This window comes from Sander lucioperca, chromosome 22 (assembly GCF_008315115.2).
Source record: "Sander lucioperca isolate FBNREF2018 chromosome 22, SLUC_FBN_1.2, whole genome shotgun sequence".
Taxonomy (NCBI): Eukaryota; Metazoa; Chordata; class Actinopteri; order Perciformes; family Percidae; genus Sander; species Sander lucioperca.
Genome location: NC_050194.1, coordinates 13,641,934 through 13,656,971, shown reverse-complemented (window position 1 = coordinate 13,656,971; position 15,038 = coordinate 13,641,934). Strand labels below are relative to the sequence as shown.

Genomic DNA, 15,038 nt, shown 5'->3' with positions numbered 1-15,038 from the left:
TAGGCTGGTTATGTGCGTTTATGAATGTCAGTTGCTCCTCTCACATAAATCATGTGAAAAATGAAAAAAGCGCTGCCCAGTCTGTCTGTGTGCCAACCATAGACAGTACATAAAAGGGTGCCGACATAAGGATGTCTACTGACGGGCGGTGGGACCTGTGCAGGAGAAAAAATATGTTTTTAAAAGTCTGTGTTCAGCTCTCAGTACATTTGTTGCTTCTAACTGAATCTCTGTGGTTTGAAGTTTAGTTTATATTATAACTGCTTTATTTTACGTTTCATGTTCGCTTATAGGAGTCGTCAAGAGCACAGGAAGACCCAACATTTCTTGATTTTGCCGCTTCATAATAAAAGCATTCAAATACCAAAATAACGGGGGACTTTTATTGTGAAGAACTTATACTGGAGGAAATGAAACCGTTTCACATCCACTGCATTGACCACACAGTTCGCCGACAGCGCTGTGTACCTCTGGTAATGCGAGACTAATAAAAAACATCCAAAAAACACGATTCACTCTCAGTGGTCTCTGTGATATGAGAAATACTTTGAATGAGTACGAAGTTCTGCTCACAGTTGAGTAGGCGGTCTTTAATGTGGACACAGGACACACTCCTGTTCTCACTGCTATTAGAAAGTGGACACTAAACCACCCACAAATGTGTTTTTTGAGATCCGATCTCAATGCGTCCTGAGAGCGTTTTCACCTGTACCTAGAGCTATCCACTTGTGATGGGATCACTCAGGACGGATGTTAAAACAAGGTCGGAGTGGGGTGTTATTAGATGCACTAAAATGTGTTGCTGCACAGTGTGTGAGCACAAACACCATTGCATAAGCTCATCTTAGGCAGCACAGTTTGTGCTTTCTCCCCTGTATTTGTTTTGCCTCTTGTCACAAGAAGTGTGGGGGAGGAGAGCCGAATAGATACGGATAGTGAGAAAAGAACGGGGGTTACCTGTGAATCATGTTGTGAGAGTGAAGATACACCAATCCCTGCAATGCACCATGGGTTATGGCAGCTATTTCCACTTCCTGGAGGGGTTTCTTGTGGACTGGGAGAAGAGAGATATTTGGGGATATCAGGCATTGCTAAGGTAAACGACTATAATATAATTAACTCATTAGTGTAATCTTAATTAATTTGCGCCAATGTCTCAATTACTTATTTGTCTCCATTATTTCCTACTTACCTTCTAAGAGGTCAGAAGCTGAGCCCAAGCAGTACTCCATCACCAGCTAGGAGAGAAACAGAGGGAGTGTTAAACTGCATGTGATTTTAGGGAGGCTTAAATCCAGGAGCACACTTCATGTTAAGGAATTTTTTGGAAAAAGCATTTTTTTTTGGACCGGAGGCAGTTTTCCATGAGAATTCAGTACAGTTATGGAAGTGTGAGGGCTGTTGTTGGACTCCGGTACAGCCCAAAAGCGTCTCCTACAGTCTGCAAACAAAATACTCTGTGAATAAGCAAGAAGTAGTAAAGAAGAAGAGAGCAGAAGAAAAGGAAAGCAGGCTGCCTGGCAGCGAGTTTTTTTTTTTTTGCAGGATGGTAGGGGAAGACTCATGAATATTCATTAGGGAACTCATCCCTGATTGACCAACCCTGACATTCTTACCCTAACCATAACCAATCCCACTCCTCTTGCCTAAACATAACCAATCCCACCAGAGCAGGCAACGAGTACTAGCCATTCAGAGCGAGAGTAGGATTCTTCCCCTACCATCTTGCAAAAAAAAAAAATGTCGCTGCCTGGCAACGGTAGTAAATACGTCCATGTTAAATACTGACATACCGCGAAACATTACAATTATCCACTCTAATCATTAACATGACTGACGTTTATCTCCAAATCGAAATGACTGTCTGCCTGTAACACTGTTAATAACACTCTTTCCATGAAGCGTTTTTTTTTTATTTTTTTTTTAAGCTTTGACAAAACAATCTCATGTTTTTCCACACAGCAAAATGCTTCTTCTTCTTCTCTCTTCTTGTTCTTCTTTTCTCGTCTCTCTCTGACCACATATTTAAGGCTGTTTGACTTGCTGTGGTCTGTTCATGAAGAATCACACAGATGTGTGTAGAGGCAAACCTGCTCATCAAAAATTCGGAGGTGCACGGCCACATGCCGCGACAGCTTGCGGAGCCTTCCCGCTGGAAACGACAGCCGTGGTGACGTCATTTTAGGAACACCGCGGCTACCATAAACCTGGCTTTAGACTGGATGCTTCCTGCTGAGATGCTGAAGCACTGACATTGTGCTATTGTGGTAAGCTAGTTAGGTTTTTTTAGGTAGGAGTGTTTTGGTTTTGTTTCAAATTATCCTAAACTTTTGACACTTTTTCATTTTCTCTGGTCTGTCCTCTCTCTTCGCCCCCTGCTATTTTCTCTCTCTTTCTCCATTTTGCAATCCACGCCATTTTCTTCAGTCACCTGTACACAGCCTGTAAGCATGTTCTGTGACAGAAATAATCATCCGTGTGAAACACAGTGGGCTGTATAGTTATATGGATTAAATGAAGCTTTGATGCAAAGAATTGGCTTTCGTTTCAGCCCTGTGTGTATTGTGCAATCAATTTACGTTAGGATTTGAAACATGCCTAAAAACACACAGACACACACACACGCTCTTACCCATGCTGTGTGCTCTCTCAAGTAGCAGCCGTGGTACTCGACAGTGTTGGGGTGACGCAGTTTCTGGAGGAACTTCACTTCCTTGATGATATCCTGCCATTTCTGGAACATCAGCAGAGCCACAATCATTGATGAGCAAACCTGACTGATGAACTGATGTTACATCTACAGAGTCGCCAGGTCTTACCTCATTGGACTGTTTGCCGCTGTAGGACATCTTCTTAATGGCCACCACCTCATTGGTGCGGATGTCATGGGCCTAATGTGGTAATGATAGGGACAACAGACAATAAATTAAATTTTTCCAAGTCTTCTTAAGTGTTCTTTAAACATGTTCATGCTTGAGAACTCTGGGGTTAATCAGCCATTTTTACATCAGACCCAAAAGAGAAATCACTATTACATAAAGCAAGGATTTCTGCTGAGCCTTCTTCCCTCTTCTTTTCTACCCTCTCCCGCTGATCCCTTCATCCATGACTGGCTCCTTTTCACCCTTCATTAAACAGAGCTTTTTCATCCAGCACTTACGAGTTGTCCTTTGTCCTTGACTCGCACCATGCTCATCATCAGCAGATTTGTCCCCCTTGTGTTCTTACTGGCCGGACCTTCATCATTACTGTCCCTCCTGTCTAACAGACACCATCTCTGACATGCAACATCACTCTCACCATTGTCTGTCATCTATTCTCCTTAGTTTTGCTTACCTTTTCATACCATCAACCACTTTGACCCAGGCAATATTCACCACAATGACTACACCTCAATGATGGGAAAAACAGCTGTTTGTTCTCAGAGGAAGGGTTTTTGGGTTGACCACTAGTAGCAACAATCTGATATAGCTTTGAGCTACTACAACTAACAATCACTATTAGTATTTTTGTCATTGCTTATTATATTTTAATTAAATAGATTTGTTGCCTCTATATCAAAAAAGTGACAACCTTCTATCTCGACCATCACACAAAAAATATTGCAAACCACCACATTTGAGAAGATAATGATTTTCACTATCACTTTCATTTGTATTACACAATGTTTTGATAAATTAGGCCAAATTAAAAAAGTTCAGCTTTGTCTTTAATGGCTTGTGCTAAAGATAAACTGAACAAGATTAATGATCTCAACGCCTCTCTAGCAAGCACTATACCCCTGAGGAGTGCACAAAATATTAACAGAAATCAATACTTCAAAAGTGAAAAGGGCTAACAGTCAGTGAAAATCTATCTATGATCTCAAAGTAGACCACATTCAAGAACAGAAGCGATTTTCAGCTAGGTTAATTGTCACTTGCCTAATAATTAGACGCCCATATTCATATTTTACACATGTATTCGTATCAGCAAAGTGTTGGGTGTTAACTAAACCTAACGCTGTGATTCTCAACTGGTGGGTCGTGGACAGCTAGTCAATAAATAAATAAATATTTAATTTAAAAAAATATTTTGACGGACATGCGTCAGCACTGTGCAGCAGTCTAGCGCCGTAGTCATGGTAACCATCATTCGATTAACGTTCACTTAAAATTTGTGTCGATGTTCAGAGGCAATTTAAAATGTGGATTTTCGTACATTGAGGATAAAAAAGGGACAGAAATGACAGGTTAGGTGAAAACATCTTGTTTTGTGGGCCTTTTTAAAAATATATTTAGTGTAGGGCTGGGACGATTCGTCGACGTTAACCATTACGTAAATGCGTCGACACAAATAATTTGCGTCGACGCGTCACGCATACAAAAAAGCAAACATAGGTGCCTCCAGCAACAGTGCAAGTATGGATTCCTTGCGAGTTCAACAACACGTTGAGAAAAAGGCTTGCACATGGTCTTCTAAAGTGTGGGAGTATTTTACTCTTAATGCCAGCAACAACGTGGTAGTCCGTAGACTTTGTAAAATGCATCCCTGAGTCAGGATAACAGCAGCAAAACACCATAAGTTCTGCTCACCTTTTTGCTCTGCTCCCTTTCCCTCCCAAGTAGAGTTTAGATTCTCTGCCCGAGCCCGAACTTGACCCACGGGCCGGGTCCGGACGATATTTCCTGCCACTATCCCCTTGATCAAGCATTTGCGTTTTTTAAAGCATTACTTTATTGGGTGGGGAGAAAGCTATGTCTTTCCAGCTTCTCCCGTAGCTCTGGGTAAATGTCCTGCACTGACTTGAGTGTGAGGTAAACTGTGCTAAAATCGTGTCTCCCCCATCTGTAGCACTGTCTTCCATAATTGCGCAACCAGGCCAGATTGTTTCAGATATCTCACGAGTCCTTTATAACGTCAGTTATAACGGCCCACGTATTAAAAAATTGTCGGGTTAAAACGGGTTAGGGCTCATAGTTCCAGTTAATGTGTCGGGCCGGGTCAGGCTTGGACACAACATGCATAGGCTCGGGTAGGGTCAGACTTGATTTTTTGTGCCCGATCTAAGCTTTACTCCCAAGCATGTGCGATTATCAACATAGTGACACGGAATGTGTTGCCAGTAGCAGCCCAACGGTACATTAGTCTGTTGATTCGTTTTAATGCCCCGCTATGACTTAACATCAAGCATCATCAAACGCTGTCAGTCGGCAGTGTTATTTTTTTGGTTTACCATCATCATGAGTGACCCAATTGATTACAGACTGTTATATTAGACACTCTACAACTTGCCTTATGTTGTATTTATTTGATACATCTGATTTCATATGTTGCTAAAATTGCACCTTTTTTACTGTAAGACTAAAGGGAGAAGAGCTTGGATGTTAAATAAGAGCGTATTCATTATTTTACCTACTACTGTTAAAAAAAGCAAATACAGGCTACTCTTTTGCACTTGCTGTTTTTATTTTTGTATTCCTCCTGAAAGTGACTTTATTTTGTCGTTGGATTGATAGCCTACATCTGGCTTCAGGTTGCACTACAAATTCATTTTACTTGAACAGTGCAGTGTTAATCAATTTTAATAAATAGAGACTTGAACCTTATTGAAATTTGTTTTGTGTAAATTGTTAATTGAGCAATGGGAAATATAAAATAATCGCTAATTGAAAAATTAATCGTTAGATTAACTGAAAAATTAATCATTAGATTAGTCAACTAATCGAAAAATTAATCGCTAGATTAATTGTTTAAAAAAAAAAATTGTTTATGACATGCATTTGTCATGGTCCTCCTCAGTTTCTTCCTAGGCTAATGTTCTCTGAATGCAGAGATATGCATAGAAGTTAAATATCTAATTTTGTGGCCTTATTCATTTTGTACTTTAGTCACTTTTGTCCATGCAGTTGCCATGTTCCTCCTCAGTTTCTTATTAAAGTGCTCTGAAATGCACTTAAAAAGCTGTTTTTAATCATCAGGTACTTAATTCCTTTGCCTGATAAATATTCATGTTAAATTTAATTTTGCACCTGAAATTCATACAGCTCAAATTGTAACTTTTAACTGTTTAGTGTATCCATATTATGAGGCCAGCTGACAAAGATGAAAGACAAGATTTACAATTTAAGAGGATACCACAGCGGCACCTACTTACTATTACAGACCCAAACACCAAGGAATGCAACTTACGAAGTAGACTGCTCCGAAGCTCCCATGGCCGATCTCCCTCAGGTCCGTGAAGAGCTTCTCAGGGTCCTCCCTGAAGAACAGCTCAGCCACCTCCGGGTCCTTCAGGCTCCCGGCCCGCACACTCGACGGCATGGCCAGCGCCTGGTGAGCGCGGAAGAGACACACTGCGTGAGCGTCTGTTATTTGGAAGGATTACCAACATATGTGTTGGAAACATGAGCCGCCTGGGTAATATGGTCACTGACTTCTCTATGCACGTTACAACTTTACTTAATTGCATCTATGTTTATATTAATGTGCATGTGTTTTTCTTTTGTAGATTTCAAACTTGTTAAACTCAATTAAGATCTGTTAAAAAAAAAGAAATATTCTCTAGTCTGACATATACGCACGCACGCAAATCTGTGTTGGCTCATATGGATGGAAAATATCAAAGTGACGATCAGCTTCAATTGACCATTCATCCACCCATTCATTGATCCATCATCATCCATCTGTCTCTCTAGCAGAAATATAAGGGTAAAGAATACTGGCAAAACTTAAAATTGCTGTATGTATCTTTTTACAATTAACACTGAAATATTCAAAAAGAGTTAATTATCATAATGTCATACAGCTTTTAGCTTCTGTAGATCCAATTGTAAATGAGGTGGAAAGGAATACCTGTTTTTGTACTGCATAACCATGTAGAGATCAAAATATCTTAAATTGCAAATGCAGCGTTTATTTCCTCCCTCATGTTAAAGTAGGACTCAAAAATCCACACACAACTCTTCACATGTTTTTTAATAAAACAATCCTCCTGGGCAAAACTTTTCACTGGTCATTCACTGGTCCTTCAACAGTATGGCCATCACAGTGAGACAATAGACAGCATACAGCAGACAACAGCAAGGCCCAAATTTACAAGATAAAAGTAATCTGCCAACCAGTCTAGCAGGCCCATGATTTGCCTATCAAGTTTCACCTTTGTTCTAGTACCACTATAGGGTTCGATATCTCTCTGAAAAGGTCATCAGAGGTTTCCTGGCCAATTATAGAAATATAGCCAAAGGAGTGGCATTCACAATGGGATAAACAGGGCCAAACTTCAGTAATAAATATGTTTTGGGAACTCAGATTAAGATTATATTATTATATTACTAAATGCATAAACTGGCCACTGATTAATTCAGTTATGTTATGTCTTATAGGGTAAGGCGATATGACACAACAGCCTGGCACAGGGTATATCATGGGACATCAGGATATTGTCAAAGGGCTAATGTGGAAATGTAACACATGCTCCATATTTTTTAAGTGGTCAGTAACTGAACAACTGGGCCTTCATGTCAGTATTTCCACACAAAATGAACATGCATGGAACGTTCTTTGAAGGCCATTTTGCTACTGTCAAAGAGGAAGCATATAGTTCCTTTGAAAATGAGAAGTTATTCTACACCCACACACACACACACACACAATGTGGTTTCATTCAACATTATCTCTCTAAAATGCATTTTCACATCCTGGGGGCTCCTTGTGCATGTTCTGGAAAACAAAATGCTTATTGTCCTTGGTTTGTGAGACAGAGAAGTTTGTGTCTTATGTCGATAATAGTTTGCCATCAGTGTCATGTACAGTGTGCATCTCTGCTGAGCAAGCCAGATGGCTTTTGTACTTGGCTGGTCAATTATGCTATCTTTGCTTTGACTCATCAAAGAAATGCATGACATATAATCAATAGTAGACAACAACAATTCAAGGATGGCTGGGTGTTCAGGCTGCAGGCCAACAACAAGCCTACATGGCAATGTCAACGTCTCCAGGATCTGAAAATGAAGTAGTTCATTATGCTAGGTACACTTCTCCCTGCAAAGAGAGACAGATGGGCGAATTCGGCTGCTTTCACATGCTGAATGATTTATAACGTGTCTTACCGTGGCTTTTGGGATCCACTGTAGCTAGCTCTGGAGCTAGCTAACCGGCCGGCCTGGCTGGAAAATATTGGTCTCACTCCCCTTTCCTCGGCACTGGTGTGTCTATTCAACACGAGCACACCACATTCTGTCTGTCGATGCTTTTACTCAAACTCCTCTCCATCCTGATGCTCCCAGTCAATTGGACAGCTAGCACGTCTGCACGACTTGACACGAGTAAAGTGCCAGTCAATTAAAGTGACAGCTAGCTGACTGACGTCTGCCAGCTAAACTAACGGTAGCCAGCCAGCTAGTAGCAGAGCGGTCTCCCAAAGAAAATCAGAGGCTCGCTCTAGCTGATGTTAGCAACACGCTAACTAAATAACGCAACGCCAGGGGCTGCCTGGGACGTTTTCAGTGGGAAACTGATTCATTAATTTCCACGGGTCTGCTCCGTGCTTCACTTTGGACTGTCATTGCGTTAGTGTTGTCGGCGGAATTCATCTCCAGTTCGTGTTATCCCCATTTTGCTCGACTCTCATCCGTTTTTGTTCAGGACTTCATGATGGCGGTGCGGGGCGGGATCCGAAAGGAAAACGGAAGTGTTCTTCTTCGACGATTCAGAAGCAGGCACATGAGCTGCGACGATGCCTCCGTGTGGCCGAGGAGGTTCACCAAAACATTTGTGGAAGAAATAATTTGAATATTTACTTGAAAAGTAGTAGTACTACTGTAAGTACAGAAATATTAGTGTATTCCCTCTGAAAATGTTGTGGAGCAAAAGTATAAACTATCTTAAAATGGTAATAGTAAAGTAAAGTACCAGTAATTGAGTGCTAAACCAATCAGAATTTAGTCTAATTTGCACATCATCATAAAAATGATAATGACAATATATAAATACAAATAAATAAATTTGATTTATAATCAACAGCTATTACAGTAAAACAAAACTATATGGCCCTAAAACTGTCATCATAAGAAGTGATTTCTACATCTGTCCACTAAACACAATACATCATAACTAATTCAGACTAACATCGGAGTTGTAGCTATGGAAATTTAGCTCAACAAATATAAATTGGTTTTTGGGTGTAATCCTTGCTGAAAAATAAAGTTATAAAAATGTCATAGATTTCTGATTGCATAATGCATCACAAACTAAAGGCTTGTGTTTATTCATGATCAACTAACTTCCAGCTATTTTCCGATTTGCATTTTTAATTTACTAACACTTCTACTAATAGAGATTTACCTATGCTACGCCATTTTGCAAATTGCAAATAAATAAATACCTGGGGGAAATTTATGGCGTAATCTTTTTGAGATTTTCTTTTTCAAATCTCTTAATAGATTTTTGAAGTTTTACATCTGTGAAGTTATTTTGATGGCAACCTATTTCTGCATGCACAGACATGTATGATCCCAATCACACATATGGCTTGTTTGGCCGAGCCTTTGCTCTCATAATCCACTCAGTATAATCTCTGTGTTGTGTACTTATATTTTAAACACACACACACACACACACACACACACACACACTTCCATATCCTTCTATATTATCATTCTCGGTTGCAAGCAGCTGCTGATATACTGTACAGTTTCTTATCCACAGTCCACAGTTCTGATCCAATAGGGCTGTTGACTGTGCTTTCATGCGCTGTAATAGCATCTTAATCTTGTTACTAATCCAAAAATGTAACATATTCTTCATCCAGCCATAGCTCCTAATCTTCCATAATTTATTTTATACTTTCCTTACCCTTATATTCCTCCTGCCCTCCACTGCACAGACATCTTTTCATAGCCAGGGGTGCGGCTTTGCATAACCCAGCAGCTGGCCCACTGCACGAGAAAGGGGCAAAAGATAATAAAATCATTACTAGCTCCTGCTGCGGATTATGCTTCTTATGCAAACAGATTTTTGATGACTTTACATAACAGGGAAGCAGGTCAAGGGGGAATAATTCAGAGAGGGCACACTCACTATGAAGACCTGGTGCTTAAATTTCAGTTCGTTCATGCATCCTTACTGTAGGAATTGAAGACTGACCCTGAGGCATTAATCCCTGACATTGTCAATCATGGAAGAAATAATCCTTTTTTTCCCCCACACAAATCTAGCCAATACTCATGCAGATTATCACACACTGGAATATTAGCTGTGGTTCTTTAATGTCATGTTAATTGTCATGTCTTTGAAAACAATAGGGGTTAAAACAACACATAAAGGATACAAATGAGGCTCCATTCTTTTATAGTGTCCACTGTTTTCCCAAAAGAAACAATAAAGCTTATGATTTGGGTTCAAACTTGACAGTGTAAAACCTAATTAGTCCAGATTTAACACATTATCATCATGTATTTAAAAACTTCACTCTTTGAAAAACAATGCTTTTCACACAATGACTCTCCGTTGACCCTCTAAGAATAGATATGAGTGTCCTGATCCAGAAACACTGCGATAACTACTATATAAACTGTGCTGGGAACGTTTACTAGAACGGTGTATGTCTTGTATGAAGTGGGATTAAAAGTAAAACATGCTACAAGATTGTGGTTGGTCATAGAAGATTCTGGGGAAAGTTCATGTGACGCAGAAGATGAGAGAAGATAGGGAGAAGAGTCAGAGAAATTTTAACACACAAAACGCAACATGAAAACAAAATCAAGCAAACACAAAATAAGCAGACAAGACAAAACACATAATGGACATCCAAGTCCATTAAAAGCTTGGAACGCAAACTTTAAATGTTATGATTAATGAGCTGTACGTTTTTTTCTGCTAAATGCTGTGCTTTCTTGTGTTAAAACAATGAATCGATTAGTCGATCAACAGAACATGAATTGTCAACTTTTTTCAAAAGTCATTTATTGTTCAATCATGATTTATCAATCATAAAAAGACTAACACTCCGCAGGCTCCAGCTACTAAAATGTAAATATTTGCTGCTTTTCACTGTTTTTATATCATTAAATATCTTTGAATTATCTGACTAAAAGATTAATTGCTGAAGTAATGACAGAAAAATCAATAATAAAGTGACAGACTTGTCAGCGAATTGGACAACTATGAATTCACAGTAAACAAAAGAAACAAAAACTCTAAGCCTAATCTGTGAACTGAGAGTATGTTTCCTCTGTCCTCTGGGCTCAGATGGCAGTATCATTTACACTATGATGTCAACACTCAGCTGGAGGCGGCTGCATCTCTTTAGCTCCTACGTGAACCTGATGTCCCCCCCGTCACACACCTGACTCCTCCCCATGAGCATACAACCCTGGATGCAGCCACACCCTCCCCTTATACAACCTCCCAGCAGCATCCCGTCAGGCTGAGCAGACCAGGCAGACACACACATACACACACACACACACTAAGACACCGAGAAGAAGATCAAGGAAAATAGGGAAGACGGAGGGCTTTTTGCACTGCAGGTCAGCTGAGTCTCGGCTTCAGGGGTCGTGTATAATGCGCTTGGCTGAAGAACAGAAATCACCAGAAGAAGGTGAGCACAAATACTTACATGGTGACACTTTATTCTTGTTTTGTTAATTTAGCTCATAACAATGGTCTATAGGCTAAGTCCTCAAGGAAAATCACACAAATGACATGTCTTCTGTTATAAGTCTATCCGAATACTTACTTCTACTATTTTGAGAAGTGTTTTTATAATGTCAGAAAATGAAGACACACTCAGAGTTCAGGCATTAGACATAGTGTTCAATTCCTCAGAGGAAATGCAGACTACTCAATCTGTCTTAATCCATAACTTTCTGGCTCTGGAAAAGACTAGCCAGTTCTGATCATCATGTGTCACACTTCCCACTGTTTTTTTTTCCTCTTGCAGAAATGAGTTTGGGGGCAGCGTGCATTTTCTTGCGAGGAGGGAAAAATATTGTAAGTACAGCAGTAACATCTTTTTTTCTATTTTGATGGGTTTGTGTTGATGTGTGAAAAGTCGATGATAACCCAAAAGGTAACCGGGTAAAATGATAAAGAGATATACCGATTGTTTTTCTCTTTGTGCAGTCAAGACAGCTGGCTGATGAGGAGATTGATGGTAAATTAAATTCTCACAATATGCATTATTGCATATTCTCTTGACAACCAACTATCTAGCTGACTGAGAGTTTTTCTCTACATCTCTGCAGAGCTGCGTGATGCATTCAACGAGTTTGATAAAGACAAGGATGGGCTGATCAGCTGTAAGGACCTGGGGAATCTGATGAGGACAATGGGCTACATGCCCACGGAGATGGAGCTGATTGAGCTGAGCCAAAATATCAACATGAATCGTGAGTACCTACAGAGTAAAACATTTTTATTTCTTTTTTTGAGATTGTTTTTGACAGTAGAGATTAATGATACATTCTAGTTAGTGGCTCATTTGATCCAAAATGTAGACAGAATGGATGAAACACAGAAGAGCCCCACATAATTCCTGAATCTTTTCTTTTGATTTTTCCTCCAGTTGGTGGAAAAGTGGACTTGGAGGACTTTGTGGAGCTGATGGCCCCAAAGCTTCTGGCAGAAACGGCTGGGATGATTGGCATGAAGGAGCTCAAAGATGCCTTTAAAGAGGTGAGAGTGAAACGTTTTCCTCATACTTTCCAAAATGCAGCTGCTTCAATGCCAGATTTGTCCAAACACCCCACCAACTCACTCACTGAGGTGTCATAAAGATAAACACTGGCCTTACTCTTTAAAACATTTTTTTTTTTATTACTATTCTCTTGTTTCTCTGGTTAGTTCGACATGGACGGAGACGGAGAGATCACAACAGATGAGCTGCGGTTGGCCATGACCAAGCTGATGGGAGAGCACATGAGCCAAAGGGAGATAGACGCCATTGTAAAAGAAGCAGATGACAACGGAGATGGCACAGTAGACTTTGAAGGTGTGAACTGTCTTTCAGCAGCAGTGACATGAACATCTATAATAGAGCAAATGTAGTCACAATGTTTTTTTTTTTTATAATGGACTTTCTCACTTAACTAATCAAACTTCTCCCTGCTGCAGAGTTCGTCAAAATGATGTCCAACCAATGACAATCGAGGAGACTGTCAATCGAGAGTACCTCTGCACCTCTACGGACAGGCGTTCATATCAATGCTGTCCCTCTACAAATCTCTTTGACAGATGAACTTATATATTAAGAACATGTATTAATGTTGAAATTCAAATAAAAATGCTGCAGAGAAAAGTCAAGCAATGTCAAGTTGTTCTCAAAGAGAAGTTTACATCTATGCAAAGATTGACAATCATTTACTGTACTGAGACATGTTTTATGATCATTGAAACAAGTGTGAAAACAAATAGAACCATCTTATTTTGTTTGATGATATTTATTTTATATAAAGAAAGTATTTTTTTGATTGTTTTGTTGAATTGGATTACATGTATGTATTGCTAATGGAACATATTTCTTTATTTAATTATTCTGACGGTATTCTAATCACTGAAACAATGCTATAATGCACAATTAGATATAAAGGTATAAAAAGAAACTACTTTGTATAGCATATTAACATATACAGTATTTAGCCTGCTTGTTGTAATGTGTTGACTACATACTTTATTTGTGGATGGAATCCAACAATTTAAATCCTGGTAACAGGTATTTTCCAGATGTCTAAATAAAACACCTAAGTATAAACTTTGCAAGAGAGTTTGGGTTTGATATGAATGTGACATGATCCCTGTGTGTGTGTGTGTGTGTGTGTGTGTGTGTGTGTGTGTGTGTGTGTGTGTGTGTGTGTGTGTGTGTTATTATTTATCAATTAGTCTGCAAGAATTAGAATTTTGGCTTTGTCACATATGTGATGAAAGACTACAGCTGCTTTATAATTTGACAAATTCCACAAAAAGTAAAGAGACTTAAGAATTTGCGTGCGAGAAAATATCTGCCATGGCACATTGTAATTTAATCCAAACATGTCTATCTAACCCATGAGGTAAATTTATTTGTTTCAGTGCTAACAAGCAAAGTAAAATGTCTTTCTCTATTCAAATGTGGAACAATTTCTATGCCTGAATTTCATAATAAGTCTACTTGCATAATAATACAAAACTGGCTGGTTGTATAATAAATGATTTAAGGATTTCATGTACCAAAGAAGGGATTTGGAAAACATTTTGTGATGCTGCTGCTCTGCAGGGTATTGAGGATAGAGTAACCTCTCTGCCCTGGCTTTGGAAGGACATAAGGATAAAGAGATTGTGCGACCACTAGTTTCATAAGAGTGCTGTTCCTAAAGTATCTCAAAATTATGACATAATGACTCATGCGTTACAGATTTCTAGATATTAAGGGGAAAATAGGGGAGGAAATTGCTTGTCCCAGAATTGAGCCATTTTAGCAAGGACCGTCTGAGCCAATCTTTTAATTTTGGGAATTCTCAGTACAAGTTGTTAATGTTTAGGTAAATTTGTATGAGAAAACAATGTATGTACCCACACATAATCAAAGCAAATCACTGCTAGTTAGCATTGTTAGTTTATTTCCACTGATACAGTTAATATCTGATCTGGAATAGCAGCATGTGCACATTTTACAAATCAACACAACAATAAAAAAGTTGTTTCAAATTTGCACCAGAATTTCCACCGATTTCACTTCTTACTCTGAAAACAAAGACCTGTGAACAGTCTGTCTTGTGGTTTGTCTCCAATTACTGTGTCAAACTGATCCAAAGCCAGCACAGCTGAGATCAAACACCTGTGTTAAGGGGATTTAGGGTTGTGGACGGGGACACAGTGCACCCTTGCAGTCGGGGGGCACATCAGCCAGACAGATGTTATTGCATGACAAACTTGGCGGAACATCAAATTGACAGACAGATGGGGATCGAGGGCTTATAATACCAATTAACAAAAGTGAAACTATTCTTGAACACACAGACCTAATAACTAAACACACATCTGTCAATAGCACTCCACAGACTGGATACAGGGGGGAATAG

At 39.4% G+C, this 15,038-nt stretch overlaps 2 protein-coding genes across 5 annotated transcripts in view; one reads left to right on the top strand and one right to left on the bottom strand.

Moving 5' to 3' along the window:
• taok2b (TAO kinase 2b) overlaps positions 1-8,704 on the bottom strand; it is a 28,343-nt gene extending 19,639 nt beyond the window's left edge. For 2 of the 4 annotated variants that reach the window (XM_031315812.2, XM_031315809.2), the window contains exons 1-6: positions 8,091-8,702; positions 6,172-6,312; positions 2,820-2,891; positions 2,633-2,734; positions 1,193-1,238; positions 958-1,054 (exon numbers count right to left, since the gene is read on the bottom strand). In XM_031315812.2, the coding sequence (XP_031171672.1) occupies positions 958-1,054; positions 1,193-1,238; positions 2,633-2,734; positions 2,820-2,891; positions 6,172-6,303 (449 nt within the window). In that variant the 5' untranslated portion in view covers positions 6,304-6,312; positions 8,091-8,702. Of the gene's footprint in view, positions 1-957; positions 1,055-1,192; positions 1,239-2,632; positions 2,735-2,819; positions 2,892-6,171; positions 6,313-8,090 lie in introns of all 4 variants that reach the window. The other 2 variants (XM_031315811.2, XM_031315810.2) reach the window with 2 other exon arrangements.
• A 2,610-nt stretch (positions 8,705-11,314) lies between these two features.
• cabp5a (calcium binding protein 5a) lies at positions 11,315-13,737 on the top strand. Its single transcript, XM_031315846.2, has 7 exons — positions 11,315-11,581; positions 11,924-11,973; positions 12,106-12,136; positions 12,228-12,371; positions 12,548-12,657; positions 12,826-12,973; positions 13,096-13,737. The coding sequence occupies exons 1-7, from the start codon at positions 11,545-11,547 to the stop codon at positions 13,122-13,124; spliced, it is 549 nt and encodes a 182-aa protein (XP_031171706.1). The 5' UTR covers positions 11,315-11,544; the 3' UTR covers positions 13,125-13,737.
• Positions 13,738-15,038: the final 1,301 nt, after the last annotated feature.